The following is a 17,595-nucleotide window of genomic DNA, read 5'->3' on the forward strand; positions in this document are numbered from 1 at the left end:
ATTGGTGGAGAGATCTGGCACTTTGTAAAAGAGAAAAGGTTGTTGTCACCTGTGGACCTTTGGAATTAGGCACTGGAGAGGAGAGCAGCAAAGTATCTGCTTCAGAAGGTTAGTGTCAAGGAAAAGACCCTGTGAATTACTGGAGGCACAAAGGAGACTGTTTATGTGGCACAGGAGAGGGAATAGGGAGTGAGTGATTGTCGACTGCCAGAATTATAGTGCTTTCCGTTAGGTCAGATTTTGGGCTTCTGACAGAACCATGGATTGTCCTACCCTGGTAGTCAGTGCATTGGACAGATATTTCCACACTTCTTTTTTATTTATTTATTATTTTGGAGGGGGTTGGGAAATGGAAATTGAAGTAATGAGTTTCACTTCTCATACTAGTAGCACACGTATTTATTTAGAACACCTTTGCACCAAGCTTTGGGCTTTGAAGCTCAGGTAGCATAAAGCTGATTATCAAGTCATTCTGAGGATGCCTGAGCTTTTCAGCACTGACAGAGTCTTTTCAAATGGAGAATTACTATGACATTGTCTTTGATCAGGTGTGGGCTGTTGCCTGCTCTAAGAGTAATGCCTCCTATGTTATTAAGTTGGCCCACGAAGTCAGAGGCATATGTTGGTGGTATGGCAGTAGAGGATGAATCTCCCCACCAATATCCTGTTACATTTTGTTGCCATGTGACAGATGTCAGTTTATCAGACTGTTCCTCTGCTGCCATCTGACATGGAAGTGCATGTGAAGCAATGTTGAAATTCCTCCATGTGGAAAAAATGGTACCCACTGACATTCACTGTTGCTTGCTAAATGGAGACCAACCGGTGGATGTGAGCACAGTGTGATGGTGGTTGGTGCATTTCAGCAGTGGTGATAGCTACAGTGCGTCATCTCTGCTGGTGCAGATATTTATAAGCATAGCATGCAGGCTCTTGTTCACTGCTGGTGAAAATGCGTAGCTAATGGTGGTGACTATGTTGGAAAACATGTTTTGTAGCTGATAATTTGTTCTATCGAGTACTGTTATTGTGCTTTTTGTGTCAGTAGCAGTTTCCATAGAAATAAATAGGAGGCATTACTTTTGGAGCGACCTATGTGCAAAATTACTTGTTTTTCCCCATGCCTTTCTACACATTTTCTTCTTTTGTAATCATGCCTGTGAAGAAAGAGTGGAGATCAGCTGCAAATGAATTGTGGTGATTGCCAACTCAGCAGCTAGTTAACCTTTCTTACCATGAATGCTGTGTTTTTTTATAGTGGATGGCAGAAATGCCCTGTATGCCTTTGCTATAGTAAAGAACTAACATAAAGAATGTATCCATTTGTTTTTCAGAATATGTTGTGTACTTCTCTTTTGACATTTGTTGTACCAGATCCATTTCACCTTTACTCTACTTTGGGAGTTATTTTTCTTTTGTTAACTATAATTTCATTGATTTCCTCATCTGCTTAGTGACAGGCAAAAGCCGGTTACCTTAGTTACCTTAGCCTGTGGACTGACACAACTGCTTGATAGTGTGGCAACTCAGGCACACAGACTTTCACTTAAACGAGAGGCTGGGTAAAAGAAGATCTGCCCTATTACACACATTTATGAAGGCAAAACTTCGAGAACTGATATTGTCTACTGAAGCAAAATGCTGAGCACAACTCTGGGCAAAAAAAGGTATAACCCCATGAACTAACCACGACTCTTTCTCTCACTCCCACCTGAAGAAAAGAGGGAGCTGATGGCAGTATAACTCACTGCATTTATAAGACAAGGTATGGTATATATCTGCTTCTTACTGTTATTTGTAATGATTAATTACAGAATTAGTAGCAAAGTTCATTGCCAGCTGTTTACTGTGCAGAAAAAATGCAACAGTCAGCTCTTATGATAATGTGTTGACTGGGAGACTGCAGGAATGAAGTGCTAAAATTTATTCTAGTCTGCTATCAAAAGTAAACAATTGTTCCTTCCCTAGCTTCTGCTGTTCTTTCTCTATTTGTATTTCTTCCCTTAGTTGCTTGTATACTCCTGAGGCAGTAAAAGCAGCAGAGCTTATGATCACAGTCACAATATTACAGAATGATTTAGGTTGAAAGGGCCATTAAAGCCCACCCAGTTCCATCTCCCTACCGTGGACAGGGCTGCCAACCAACAGGTAAGACTGGCCCAGACAAAGCCATCCAACCTGGCCTTGAATGCCTCCTGGGATGGGGCATCCACAACTTTTCAGGTCAGCCTGTGCCAGTGCCTCACCACCCTAAGATTGAGTAATGGTTTAAAGCCATTTTCCCTCATGCTGTCACTACACTTCCTGATAATGAGTCTTCCTCTTCAGCTTTCCTGTAGGCCCCTTTTGGAAAGCCTCTATAAGGTCCCTCTAGAGGCTTCTCCAAGTCTGAGCAGTCCCAATTCTCTTACCTTGTCTCCTATCTTAAAGGTGCTACAGCCCTCTGCTAATACCTGTAGCCTCCTTTTGACTTGCTCCAACAGGTTCATGTCCTTGTGCTGGGGGCTGCAGTGCTGAATGCAGTACTTCAGGAGGGTCTTCATCAGAGTGGAGTAGAGGGAGACAGTCACATCCCTTACCACTTCTGATAAAGTATATTTTACTTCTACCCAAGTACTGTGCAAGTCGCTTGCTGGCCTTAACCACCTCCTTCTTAGTATCTCAGATCTCTGGGAGAAGTTGTGGAGAAAACAGCCTGTGCCTCTCTATTGGGTTCCTGCACTGCCAACAGGTTAGTATGTCTGTGACACTTGTGCTGGTTGCTGTCAGTCATGTCACATGACTTTAGCCAATGGCTGAGAATTCAACTGTGAGATGAGCAAAAGCTGAGTGGAGAAGTATGTGTGTACTTTATAGGTCTCTTCTTTATTGTAGGTCTGTAGGGATGCTGGCTTGTCATGCCTCCCTGGGCCCCCAACCAAACTTAAAAAAAAGAGGCAGTCCCCCATCTCAAGCACTTCAGGCACTGTGTGGCAGAACACTGCAGCAAAACTCCCCCAAGCATTCAAAAATGCATGAAGAACACACACACACACACAAAAACCCACCACCAAAAACCTGTTAAAAGCACTCATTCTCCCTATATCATCTCAAAGATTTTCTCTTGAGGTGATTTGAGGAAAGTTTTGTCTTGTGAAGGCTCCCATTCTTTGTTTGAACTGGGGTATGGAAATGGCGCTGTTCTTTGACCCCTGCCTGCTCCACTGTCCTGTACTGCATGCAGGCAGCTTCTCCACAATCTTGCCTACGTCATTGTTTATTTTTTGTGGTCTGGAACTGTGCCTCTGTGCACTGTGTTAGCTCCGCCTCCTGCTCAGGGACAGATCCAGGCTCTCTGCTCACTACCAAGTGGCAGCAGTGGGAGTAGGCAGTGCTGACTGGGCCTGGCACAGAGGGCAGAGCTGCTTGCAGGGAACAAGGCTTGGGTCAGAGCAGGGAGATGGCAATGGAGATCACGCTAGGATCCATGGAGGGAACACAGCTGCTGCCCTGGGTGGCTGGAGCCATCACCCTGCTGCTGACGGTGGTGACTGTACACTTCCTACCCTCTTTGCTGAACTACTGGTGGTGGTGGTGGGTGATGAAGCCCATCCCAGGCATCCGCCCATGCTACCCCTTTGTGGGAAATGCTCTCCTGTTGGAGCGAAATGGAGAAGGTAAGGACAACTTACCTGCCAGCTGTGGGGTCCTGGCGCTGTGTGGGGCTTGATGCAGGAGCCAGCCCTGGGGAGGTGTGTGGGTGGCCAAGTTGTGGCTGGCAGGTGGCAGGTTGTACCATTACCTATAGGTATCTCTGGGACTGTGGACTCCTACAGAGGAAAACTGAGAAACAAGCAGTAGAGGAGAGAAACAGAATAAATGTGGCATTACTACTAGTTAAAGATTAGTTGGAGATTGAATCTGATAGTGGTTTCCAGGTACTATTGCTGGATGTGGGACTCTTTCTTGCTTTTAGAGATGGGGAGTGAAAATGCTGCAGAATATATTTTGCAGGAAGTGTGCTGGGCTGCCTTCACAGGAAATGCTGTTTCCTAACACAGACCACTGTATCCATAGCACAGCTCTTAGCTGTAATCCAAACAAAGCTTTTAACTCAAGAAGCAGAAGTACTTCAACAACGTTGTTTTCCTTGGTGAGAAAGTGCAAGGGAATTCCAGTATGCTAAACTACTAGGTCATTTTCAGATTTAGCTCTCTATTAGATTTCTGCACTAGATTCAAAATAATTTATTATTTGCAAGATGTCTTTCAAAAGCAAATATTACTGTGCCTGTGTTGATTGGTAGTGCCTTCTTGCAGCCAAATCCTTGAGGGAACACAAATGCAAAGAATGCACGTTCCCTTTCCATTAGATACCCTGTCTTGCACAGGAGCACAGTTCTTTCCTGAGAAGTCCCTCTGATGTGAAAACTTCTCCAGCTGTGCTGTCAGTGCAATAGTAGTCTCTTCTGGGTGTGTCAGTGTGTGTTAATCTGCTCTGCGCACTCATGTTCCTGGCTGTGCTCCTGTTTTCGTAGGTATGATGCCAAAAGAGAGTCACAGAGAGTGCATAGAAGATGAGGACAAGCATAGCATGGGTCCACACATTGCTGAGTGCTGACACACAGATGTTCACTCTGCCTGTTTGACGTGTGCCCTTGCATCCTGTCGAAACATAACATTTCCTCTATATACAACCTTGCTTCTCCTACATATGGATATGAGAAGTCTTTGCTGGAAGTGAGCAGGATCAGAATGTAGTGAATAGTCTGAATGAGAGACACTTTTTTAAAAAATATTTTTTTATCTTTTTGAGAACATCACTTCTCTCTCTAGAAAGAAATTTGATTGAGAATTTTATGTTCTGTGGAGTATCTAATCTCTTTCATTAGCAGGAGTCGCATAGTCTCCATACTTTATTAAGCCCATGACTAGCTGTCTCTGTTCTTGTTTATTCCTATAAATATGAACAAAGTGTGTAGTTTATATTTTTTCATAAAAATGTAGCAATTCAGTACAATAATGTTTTATGGAAGAAAAGGATGAGGTTTTACAGCAGGAAGCAACAAAGAATCACTTTCAAATGGTGGTGATCTTACTGGTATCAGGAGGCAAACACTGGAAACTTGTTATACTTTAATCATATCAGTGCCAGGAGAAGAAAAATCAGGAAAGAGTAAAATAATCTGGACACCTTCTGGATAAGGTGCCATTCGAACTTTGCACAAGACTAGGGAATGCTGTTTTTGGGTATCTATTAGGAAACCAATCATTATTCTTTTCATTTTGGAACCTTTGACTTTTGAACTCTGCATTGGCACTGGGAGCAGGTCATTTGTTGTTTAATCTGGTTTGTAAAAGGGTAAAGGCAGATTTAATCCTTAGACATCTTGAGAGCAGCCACCTCCTCTAGAACTCCAGAGCCAGCCTGATTGCCTTCTGTGATGAGATAATGGGACCTGTGGGCAAAGGAAGAACATGGACACTGTTTAATCAGATTCAGCAAAGTCTTTGATACCATATCCCATGCTTCTGTATAGCTGAACTGGAAAGAATATGGCCTTGTTGAGTGGATAACAAGATGGGTGGAGTACTGACTGTCTCACTGCCATGAAATCCAACTGGCAGCTGTGCAATGGTGCAATCTCTCATGTGATTCATGGCATAGATGATCCTATGAGCATTTGTGCCCTTAGTGATAAGGCCATCTGAATTGCTAAGTCCACAATGTCTCTGTAAACAGTCATTTATCCTTTAGTAATGTTTCTAAAATGATGAATGTTGTTTAATCATTTGACAGCCTGCTTTTAAAGGCCTCTGCCATCATCAGCTACTAGATGTTTTGAGTGATACTGGTTCCTGCACAATGCTCTGCCATTACTGTGTGCTGTGTCACTCATGTATATTGCAAATGTACCATCTGTGAAAGAAGTATCAGATGGGAAAAGGCTTGGTGCAATACTTGGGAAGTAAAGTAGTGTCTTGATGCAGCATTTTAGCTAGTTCCAAGCAAACCAAAATGTAAATTCTGATGAAGTTAATTTGGTTCAAGTTATAACAAAAGCATTGTAGTGCAGCAAGCCTATTCTACAGTACTCTGAAATAGCATAAGTAAAACTGTCTTGTCTACAGTTTGGTGGGGTTTCTCTAGAATATGGAGCCTTTGAGAGTGTGGCCATGAAGAAGTGCTCCTGTGAGCGCTAATAGACAGGAGAAAAATATGCTACTTGGTCGTCACAGTGAGATAAAACTACAGCAAAAACATAATTATAGTGCGTAAGATGAGAAACTTCATCATCAGAGAAAGAACCCTTCTACTTAATCTGCTTTTTCAATTCTAGGTTTTTTTAAACAGCTACAACAGTATGCTGATGAGTTCAGGAAAATGCCAATGTTCAAACTCTGGTTAGGTCCACTGCCTGTCACAGTATTGTTCCATCCTGATAGTGTGGAGGTGAGTGTGCTTGTCTCCTTTTTATCTGTTTTATTGTCATGCAAATCAAGCTTAAGCTGTTAGTTTCTATTCTGTCAGTGTAATTTTTGCGAAAAAAGGGCTTGAACTGATTTAACTTGAGGCTATCCTCTGATCCCATGCAAAAGAAAAGCTGAAAATGTAAGAGTAAAAAAGTCTAATCTTGGAAGAATTCAATGCATATGGATCAGCAAATGAAAGCATCTGATCGGTATGTTTTGTACAAAGAAACACCCCTCTTTATTTTCCTGCGTGGAATATTCTGCTCCAAAGATCAGAACTGGTAGGTCCATAGCAGGGAAGCCTGGGCCACTGAAATAAAGCATTATGAAATGCTATTTGCAGTGCTTATATCTATTTGACTTTTGCATGAGAATTGATGAGTCTGTTTTGATGTCATGAAATGTAGCTGTTAGTTTAGCTATGGATAATGATTGCCCTTGAGCTGGAAAGGTGGAGTTGTTTCCTTGCTTTTGATATACAGTTTCTATTGAAACTGGGTTGGTGACATCGCATTGACAACAGGGGGCAGAAGTGTAAGGCAAGGTGGAGAACAAAGATTTGGTGTGCAGAAGATGAGTTTGGGGGAAAAAATCCAGAATACACCACTTGTATCAGCTTGTGCTGAAATAGCACACATTTTATGAGCGAGTAAATGTTGAGCTTCACCCTATAATCTGATGACATTTTTTAGTGCTGTTTTGGTTATTTATGAAAGTAATGAAAAAATTGTGACTGTTTAGGGACTGCTAAGCTGATTGCTCTATGATTTCAATGTGGTATTATCATAGAAGAAGGAGTAATGTTCTTTTCTTGCTGAAAAACACCCTTGCAGATGCCAATTTTTCTGCAAAGAAATGGTACTTCGTGTGAATTTGGCTGAGGTTGGCAACCACTGGGTTTCTCTGAGCTCTGCTGGTGACTTTGGGGATTTTTCTTTTTGAGGAAGATAAGGGGAGTGGAGGTAGTAGACTTGGAGTATTTCACCATTTCTTGGGATTGAGATATTTGTGGAAAGACTTGAGGGTGTAAATTGTGTGTTTCCCCTGTGTACGAGCTGATGCATTTGCATTTTCCTGAGGCTCAGGACACTTTCATGGATGAACCGAGGCTATGTGATGTAATCTTTGCTGAAGATATTTCTCCATCTAACAATCAACATTTTTTGCCCTCCTCTCATTTTCTGACAGGTTATTCTGAGCAGTTCAAAGCATATTAAAAAATCATTCCTGTACACATTTCTGCACCCATGGCTGGGGACTGGACTTTTGACAAGGTATAGTAAAATACAAGTTTGATTCATTATTGCCATCTTGAAATTTGCAGGCTATATGGTAGGAAGACTGCTTAGTGGCAGGAATACTATATGTATCTCTGGCAGGTATAGATAGTAGCTCCAGAAATCTTATTGTGACGATCTTGGCTACTCTTAAGCTGCTAATGCCTGATAAAAACAGTTTGGTGCTACCTGTTTCTTGGTAAATCTGACCATTGATACATTTTTGTCCAGAGTCTTCCAAAGAATCTGTGTTTTGAAAAGTTGTATCCTACGGAAAGTGGTGTCCTGTAGTTTGGTGTGCTACCTGCTCAGTGTTTTGACTGTTGTGTTCAATAGGACTACTGCAGCAGTACTGCTTTGTGTACTGCTTACTTCATGTGGCGAAATTGCAGACTTTCTTGAGGTTGGTGATGCTTTAGGATGAGATGGGAGAGTATCTGTACCCAGTACTTTATTTCCTTCATGCAATTGAGACTCATAAGAAATAAGCCTGGCTCAGAGTGTAGGCAAGGACTGGAAAGAGGAAAAAAAGCAGTGGTTTTAGACTTTTGTGTTTGCCGGTCTTTGGTAGGGTTGAAGAAAGTTTTTGGTTTGGATAATGCAGATATTCAAGTGTCAGAGCAAGGAAAGTATAGTCCGATATATAAATCTGATGCTTCTGTGCTTCTTCTTTGTACATCAAATTCCTCCTGTTAGCAGTGGAGCTTTGTTGCCTATTTGGAGCTCTTAGTGAATTTCTCCTGTTTCTTGATGGGACTATGGTATTTTAAAAGCCAACTTTGATTGTGTGGTATAGAAGGTGCAAGTATAATGTGGGAGGATGAGCAGTGCCATTTTACCTGTATTTTGTTTGTGTCACTTACACAGGAGAGGTAGTAATCAACAGCAAAGTGCAGAGTTGCGGTTCCTGGGTGTATGTGTGGCATATGCTCCCATAAACTGGTTGTTTTGTCTCCAGGTAGACTTTTAGAGATAATTCTGCTTCCTTGAGTTTGCAAAACAGAAATATTCTACTCTCTTTAACTTTGCTCATTAAGAGCAGTTCAGGAAGACAGCTGGCCCAATGGCAAGTTAAATAGAGAGCTGTTGTGATCGTTTGCCCTGTAAGAAGAGCATCCAGTTGTGTGCTGATGGGACACCTGATTCAGAAAAATGAAGAATAACCTCCGAAAGCAAGTACCACCACCGTGGCTCTTTCACAGACTTGTGGATACTTCGTAGCCAAATCTTGAGGCAGTTGCTCATTGGCATGATATCCTCAGCCCTCATTTCCAAGGTAGTCAACAAATGGGCAAGCACAGGTAGTGATTCACAGATGTGATGTGAGCTAGGCCTTAATGTTGAATAGCTGGTTTATTCTGTAGATAGATTCTGCTCACTCTCACTGAACCTGTGCACTAAGTGACTGTGTGGCTGCATTGCTTGAAGGATTGTTGGTAACTTTTGTTAACAGCAGATACAGAAGTGGTAGCTTTCACTTCACAGAGAGCTGAAGCAAGAAATATTTCCCACTTGCTCCTTCTGGTGAGCATAATAGGGATGTTGAAGAGTCAGCCACAGCATGCCCATTTGTGAAGGTGTTCCAGGTGGCAGTTTTTACTGTGTGCTTCCTGATAGTGAGGAGTTGGAGTTTCAGCCTTTCCCTCTCTCCTGTCACTTTTGCAGCACTGGAGACAAGTGGCGGTCACGGAGGAAGATGATAACTCCTACATTCCACTTTGCAATCTTAAATGACTTTCTTGAGGTTATGAATGAACAAGGGGGTATTTTGTTGGAGAAACTTGAGAAGCATGTTGACAAGGAACCATTTAATATCTTTACAGACATCACTCTGTGTGCACTTGATATTATCTGTGGTAAGTCCTCTTCAGTTCTTGTGGTGGGGCTGTGAATGACGCAGATGCTCATGAGTATAGTGGTACTGTGTTGTCTGAGGAGATGAATGTCTCTGCTTATTGTGTACAAGATCATCCTTTCTCCTGGGGTCCATGTAACAGGCCATTGATCAGGTAAGCATTGAGCTGAGCTTGTGGGATGAGCAGGGCAGAAGTAGGAATCTGCAGCAAGGTTTTGCTGAGGAGCAGGGTTTCTGTGCATGGAAATGTAGATCAAGCTTGTAATTTAGAAAGGGTTGTGTGTATTTTCTTGTCAGATTGACAATGTGGTGGCAATCAGAGGCTGGGAGCAATGTTAACACTGTGTACCAGGGACTCTGCATTCCACTTTGAACTTGTGAAACAGTGATAATTTCCTCCTTCTAGAAACTGCAATGGGCAAGAATCTGGGTGCTCAAGACAATAAGGATTCTGAGTATGTTCGTGCTGTCTACAGGTAAGTGGAGATTCTTCTTTCACTACTTTGTAATTAGGTTGGAATTGTTGCTGCCAGTGTTACTTAATTAGCTCTGTGAGCTGGGGGGTGGAGGTGAGGGTGATATAAGTGGAGTTGGAAAGCAAAGAAGGCTAGGAAAACTCCTGAAGCTCTTCTATTATGAGTATATGCAATGGGAGGCTGAGGCTGCAAAGAAGTGTCAGCTGCCATTCAGTTTATCTTTGGTTCTGGAGGTAATAATTCCTCCTCTGAGGCTCTGTACATGCATTGTTGTATGCAATGTACATGCATTTTTGATTATTGAGAAAGTGTTGTGAATGTAACTTTTGTTGACAAATGTAACATTATGTAATTTTTGTGCCCCTAGGATGAGTGATCTAATCCAACAGCGACAGAAGAGCCCTTGGCTTTGGCATGATCTTATGTATCTTCTGTTCAAGGAAGGAAGAGAGCATGAGCAGAATCTTAAGATTCTGCATGGTTTTACAGATACGGTATAGCCTCTTTCTCTTTTTTTAATGGTACATTTTAGTTGATGGAGAGGTTTTGCACTTGGTAGATATCTTCCAAATGGGAGATGAGATTCAACACTTCTTATATACATTTATAAGGAGAACTATTGCTCTGTTGTGATGCTGAGGAATACCCTGAAAAGAAGCCAGTACCTGGCTTTTTTGTCAGGTGCTCTCAGTTTTGAGCAAAGGAGTGCACTACTCCAAAGGAATAGTACACTCTGCCCTTTTAGACAGATCTACTGAAATAATACATCCAGGTTCCCACACCAACAGTAAGGCACTTTGGTGTGGAAATTATTGAGCATACATTACTAACTTTGTATAAAATGCAGTCTTATTTCACTGTTTTAGGCTGTGAAAGTAACACCTATTTCTCTCATTGAGTAGCACTGATACTGTTTTTGCCAAAGGCTGCCCTCCCAAGCCCACTGTTAAGATGTTACCAGGAGGCTGTTCCCATGGAAGTGGGTGTATCTACCCCTGCAGTGTCAAGGTATCAGCGCCTATAGCAGATTAAATAGTTGCTGAACTTTTAGTACCTCCAATGAGCTGTATTGGCTATGTACAGCTATAGTGCATAGAGAAATGGGCATCTCTATCATGCTGGGTTCTGTCAGAGTGAAACTCTAATGAGAGTTGTTTTTAAGTAGCTCTGGTTATATTTTCTTACCCTTATTGGAAATCGCAGTAGTGAAGGGTGTGAGAAAAGGACTTCAGGTAATAATATTGCTGTCCTCTCATGTTGGAATGATGCATTAGATATAAGAAGTGAAATATTAGTAGAAGGTGACAGAGCAAGTGAAAACAAAAATATCACTTAGTATAGGTGCTGACCAAAGCAGAGACAAATAGTTTTGAGTGTATGTTCAGTGAGGGGAAAAAATGTGTGTGTAATTGTATTTTTCCGCATCCAGTGCTTGTTCTGAACAGAATTATGTACTGCAGAGCCCCTTTTCTTGTGTTTTTCCCTCTCACTGATTTTTTTCCCTCTTGTTGATTTTTTTTTTTCCCTCTTGTTGTTTTTCTCTCTCTGACAGGAGCTCTCCATCTGTCACATTGACCTAAAAAGAGGTCAAACACTATTCTGATACCATAAAAAAGCTGGGAGTCTTCAGAGTAGTGGTTCCAGTCATGCTATACATAATTCTGATGTAGGCTTGTGAAGTGCCCTGTGTTCTCTTCCATCTTCTGGGTTTCCCAGAGGCTGGAAAAATGTTCCTTTCCCGGGTGATTGGGTTGGGGTAGATTTCTTCTTGATGGTTGTTCTGTTTATATTTTTGTAGTCTTCTGACTGGGACAAGAGGGACATATTTCATCTACTAAAATAAAGTCAGTTAAGGTTTAAAAGCTGAAGCTAACAGCTGTTTTAATTGGGCCCACCTCATGTGGACTGCTACAGATGTTTTAACATATTGAGACAATTCCGTGTGATGTAGACTGTGCATACACATTGCATGCATCATACTCAATATAATGGTTTTAATTTCAGGTAATTGCAGAAAAAGTTGCAGAACTTGAAAACACCAAGCTAACAAAACACGATACTGACGTGAACACTGAAGAAGAAAGTGGTTCCAAAAAGAGAGAAGCTTTCTTAGACATGCTGCTGAATGCCACAGATGATGAAGGGAAAAAACTCAGCTACAAGGACATTCGTGAAGAAGTGGATACTTTTATGTTTGAGGTACCCAAGGAAGCTAATGTATTTTGTTTTTCTTTTTGTTCCAGAATGCAAGATTCACCTCTTACAAGGAGTGACTCTTCCTTTTCTTAGTTTGGGAAGCAGCTTTTAGTATCAAGTTATTTTATCCCTAGAAGCCTAAGAGAAAATGCCTGTAGGAGATAAATTATTCATCTAGAATTTTGTGCTTGGACAAAATGTGGAGCAGTACACCTGGCAGGTCCTGTCTACACGAACAGGCTCTGTTCATACAAACAAATACATAATAAGACATTATAAGATCTTGATGACTGAAATGGAGCTTCAGCTCCTGCTACAAGCCTCATCCATGCTAATGATAACTCTGGATGTTTTCAGTGTTATGCCTCATATCTTTGTCAGTTCTTTCATGCTGACCATTGCCATGTTGTCTGTAACGTCCTGGTTCTGTCATAATTGTGCATTGATAGTGTCTTCTCAGCACCATCTTCTCACATCTGGTTCCCTGTTCAGTGAAGTATATATGTAAGACTGTTTTCCTCATACTTCCATTTGGTGGACCTGAATTCTGTCTCAGAGGAGCTTAATTCAGAATTATATTAATGCCACTTTAACTTAGAGAAACTCTTGCTGTTTTACCATTCCTGAAATACTGCATAGCATGTGACATTACATAATAAATGGAGTTCTTTGGTGCCAAACTAAGTTGATGGTCAACTTTTTCTGTTTCCATCAGTTTTGTTTTAATTTTGTTCTGTTCCATTTGCCCATCCTGTTGCCTGTTTTTATGCAGTGCTGAGAGCAATTCTCTTAGGAAACCAAATAGTATCTCCTCCTCTGACCACTCAACTGTGTCTCATTAGGCCATTCTGGGTAAAGTTTTTTGGAGATTACAGATGGTGTCCCTTGTACATCTACTGTATCAGTCACCAGCACTTGATGTCATAGACTGGACAGTAAAAGAAAAGATGACTATGCATCTATTTCATCACCTGGATACACAGAAGAGACACTGTTCTGATATACCTCACTGAATAGCTTATCTAACACTTAGCAGGAAGGGGAAAAATTGCAAGAGTTACTGACCTGTGTAGAGCCATAGGAGCCAGCCACTGGATTCCTGAAAAGGAGAAAGCAGCAGGCATCATCATCTGAGACAATATGTAAGAGAAAGACCCTGGTAATTAATGCAATTTTCAAGAGGCAGAGTAGAGGAAAAAAAAAAAAAAAAAGGATTTTTGTTGGGTTATTTCAACACTTTTTCACTTTTAGTCAATCTTCAGGCACAAAGTATGGATCCTGAATCATCTTATGTGTGTAGAACAGAATTCATCACTCTTATTATTTTTTTCTTAAGGTTGCTGGAGTAATAGAGCTCACTTACCCCGCTAGCTGTGTTTATTTAGCATACTTGTGCCAAGTATAGAGTTGAAGTGAATGTCTTTGTAAATCCTGATTTTTTTTTTAGGGTCATGATACAACAGCAGCCGCTATGAACTGGGTCCTATACTTGCTTGGTCATCATCCTGAAGCCCAGAAGAAGGTTCACCAAGAACTGGATGAGGTGTTTGGTATATATTCATTATTCCTTCATTGGGGTTATGGTGGTTTTTGCATTTCTGGGTGGGGCTTTAATAGAATCATTGTTAGCCTAGAGGTAGAAGTGCATGTAGAAACAGGTCTTGTGGTCCTTCTGGAGATTCCAGTAGCTAGGTGTGATGGAGATAGGTACTGGATGATCTGTAGGAGACCCCCCCCAACTTACATTCATTGGCCAAGGCATATGTTCAGTGTCTGTATTGCCATCTTTTCCTGTTTGATGCTGGTACATTATGATCTCAGCTCCTGGAAGGAGATGGGATGTGCTTGTATAATCAGAGCAAAGTGAACCCATCTTTTCCCTTCCATCCCTATTTTCTTTTGGCTAGGCAACACAGAGCGTCCTGTTACAGTGGATGATTTGAAGAAACTTCGATACCTCGAGTGTGTTGTGAAAGAAGCCCTGAGGCTCTTCCCTTCAGTTCCCATGTTCGCCCGTTCCTTGCAAGAGGATTGCTATATTAGTAAGTAACATTCAGTTTTGCTGATGTTTGCCACTTCCATTCCAGCAGTTTTAGAAGAAGTGTTTCCCAAGTAAAGGACAGGTATTTTGTTTGTTTATTTAACTGTGTGGTTGTTTAAAGGAAATCACTTCCCCCCAACCCCACTGTTGTTTAGCTTTGGTTTTTTTTGTTGATTTTTTTTTCCTTCTCTCCTTGTTTTCTTTCAGGTGGATATAAGCTACCAAAAGGCACGAATGTCCTTGTCTTAACTTATGTGCTGCACAGAGATCCTGAGATCTTCCCTGAGCCAGATGAATTCAGGCCTGAGCGCTTCTTCCCTGAAAATAGCAAAGGAAGGCACCCATATGCTTATGTGCCCTTCTCTGCTGGCCCCAGGAACTGCATTGGTACGTAGCTGAAGAGAAAGCCCTCATAATCTACCTATGCTGCTATTAGTGTGGTGACGATGGCAGCAGTGAGTGTATCAGAAATTGGAGACTCAGTGTGCTTGTTGGTGACTCCCCAGGCTTCTGAGTGCTGTCTCCCCTGTCAGCCTTGTACTTGAGCTGCAACTTTTTTTTTTTTCTCCCAGATGTTTCCTTTCTTCCCAAGGCCTAGTGCACATCAGTCTGGTATTTCCTCTTTACTGCCTGTCTGTCATGGTAGCATGTGGATGGGCTCCTGTGTCAGGACAAAATTGCTTTAGACTTACGTTCCTTGCTTTGGGATGGCAAAGCAGTTCACTGTGGAGCATGAGAAGACTATTCCTGCTGTCCTTGTGCTGCATCATCTCATGCTCTGGTCATTCTTCCCTTTCCTGGTCCCATGAGAAGTGATGGGGCTGTGTTTTGCTTTAGGTCCATGTAAACTTTTGATAGTCTCCTGTTCAGTGTTTGAGTACTATGGAATATGGGAAGAAAAATGTGCCATAAGTTGGCCAACAAATGACAGATGTCATGCATAGAATAGTACTAACTTCAGTAGTATCTGTATGACCTTGATTTTAGCCCACCCAGTCCTTTCTGCCCTGTGTTCCTAGGGGTATCACTGTGAACAGGCAAATGTTGCTGCAACTTGACAATAACACTTTTTTTTTGCTGCACTGTAATCCACAGGCCAACGCTTTGCACAAATGGAAGAGAAAACTCTTCTAGCCCTCATCCTGCGGCGCTTTTGGGTGGACTGTTCTCAAAAGCCAGAAGAGCTTGGTCTGTCAGGAGAACTAATTCTTCGTCCAAATAATGGCATCTGGGTTCAACTGAAGAGGAGACCAAAAACTGTAACAGAATGAAAGGAAATACAAGATTCTGATTTTCCAGAAACTTCTAAGCTATTTGGACTGAGATGTGTTTTAAATCAGATGTTTTGATAGCAGTCCTGCAATTTGTTGGGTTAAATGTTGTTGCTGATTGTTTAGTCAAATACAGTGCTCTAATAGACATAAGCTACTCTACTTTTCTTGTACGTGAGAACTTCAAGTCCATCTTTGAATTGCAAATCTTTAAACATCAAATCTTGGTGCCTCATCTCATCAGATGAAGCTATTCCATTGCAACAATGCAAAAACCCTGAAATGAAGGTGCTAGCAACAGTAATGTTTTTGGTGGAGAGAGAGGATTATTTTTCATAGCACCTGTGAAGTAACCAGTAGTCTCAAAGCTTTCTGTATTTTTTCAGGGGATTTTTTTGTTTGTTTTTGCTTTAAGAGTATAAGTGAACAATTATTCTACTTGCCATAAGCTTTTTCTCTTCTAGTCATGACTACATCTATGAAAATGAAGCTCTGATAAATGTACTCCTCCTTTGTAAGCATTTGCAGTAGTTCTTAAATAACAAGTGCCCTGAATTATTTTTAGCACAATCTGCAATAAACAGCAATCCATATAATCATACCATGAATGAGATGGTGTGCAAGCTGTACAATTTCATATTAGCAGATACAACGTATTATTACAAGTTTGGAGAATAAACTTCTATTGTGCCTCAGAATGGAATGAAACTTTATTTGTAAAAAAAAAAAATTATATATCTGGTAAATCACTGGTATGTTATTAGTTCTTATCATCAATTTCTGGGTGGTGATGAATTATCTGGATTTTACTGTGTTAGTCAAAGCTCAAACAATGAGTCAGTCTGCTCTTGCCTTCTGGAGTCCTGAACTCAACACAGAGGATTTCATGCTTATTGGTGCTGAAGAGGAATTATAGCGATGTAATGAAGTGCCTGCAGAAGTTTGACTGTTGCTTCTTTAAGGAATCTCGAGTAGAATCAAAAAGTACTCAAGCAGCTCTCTGAGGTGATACAATGACAGAACAGCATAGGACCTCTTTGGTGAGCAGAGAAGCAAATATATTATGTAGCTAAAAAAATATTTCTCAAGCATTTTTGTTAGCAACCATCTCAGAAGTTCATAGAAAAAAAAATGTACTTTTTCGTTTTTTTTCTTAGTTCCTCGAATGTATTTAGGTACACAAAGAGAGAAGTGCCTAGCCAGCCTGAGGGCATCAGTTTGATCTTTCTTTCCTTTGAAAATGCAACAGCTTACCCCTACAGAGACTGCTGTATTTGTTTCACACCATATGAAATCAAGAGAGATGTATGATTTGTTGACTTATTGAATGGTATTAAAGTTTCATAACCAATATCAACTTTGAATTAATAGTTGCATCCAGAGGTTAATTGAACTTAAATAATTTCTTCCTTCTTCCAAATTTTGTCACTAGGAGGCTTTGCCTTTTGAAGGAATAGGCAACTGTAAAATAGAGAAAAGCAGACTTCTGTTAAGGGTTATCTATTCCTGATTATTCCTCTATTCATTCTGGTATTCTAATCCACTTGATTTAATGTGAAAACATGTGAAAGCACAATGCTAAAGCCACCTGCAGACTTTTCTTCTATGAGATCTATTTTGTGGAAACAATTTTCAAAATTTACCACTCTGTAACAATCCTTTCAATAAGGAAATAACCTGTCTACACAAACACCATTTTGCATTCTTTGCCAGGACTGATGTAGTTCCCTGTGTTCTTGAAAAAAGGCAGCGACATCTCATCTTTTGCCATGAAAGCTGCTCTGAAGAAAAATGTAGTTGCTAAGGAAATAAATATTGAGGGAATAAATGCTGAAAGAACAGGAATTTTCTGCTTCCAGGGTAGATGTTAAACCCTGTGTGTTGTGTGCAGCATGTGTTCTTATTAACCTGAGTCATGTGGTGTCTTTTTGTTGGTTACAGATAGTCTTTTAAAAACAAAACAAACAAAAAAAACCAGACAAAAAGAAATGTAAGACTTAAGCATTTAGTGCAACCGTGCCAGGTTT

The 17,595-nt window shown here is 41.0% G+C and overlaps 1 protein-coding gene across 1 annotated transcript; it reads left to right on the forward strand.

The window, feature by feature from the left end:
* Positions 1–3,350: 3,350 nt before the first annotated feature.
* Positions 3,351–16,263, forward strand: CYP4V2 (cytochrome P450 family 4 subfamily V member 2). The gene is made up of 11 exons (NM_001001879.2): positions 3,351–3,656; positions 6,320–6,432; positions 7,641–7,726; positions 9,395–9,585; positions 9,991–10,060; positions 10,428–10,554; positions 12,065–12,259; positions 13,704–13,806; positions 14,164–14,298; positions 14,505–14,684; positions 15,393–16,263. The coding sequence occupies exons 1-11, from the start codon at positions 3,440–3,442 to the stop codon at positions 15,566–15,568; spliced, it is 1,593 nt and encodes a 530-aa protein (NP_001001879.2). The 5' UTR covers positions 3,351–3,439; the 3' UTR covers positions 15,569–16,263.
* Positions 16,264–17,595: the final 1,332 nt, after the last annotated feature.

This window comes from Gallus gallus, chromosome 4 (genome assembly GCF_016699485.2).
Source record: "Gallus gallus isolate bGalGal1 chromosome 4, bGalGal1.mat.broiler.GRCg7b, whole genome shotgun sequence".
In the NCBI taxonomy this organism is placed as follows: domain Eukaryota; kingdom Metazoa; phylum Chordata; class Aves; order Galliformes; family Phasianidae; genus Gallus; species Gallus gallus.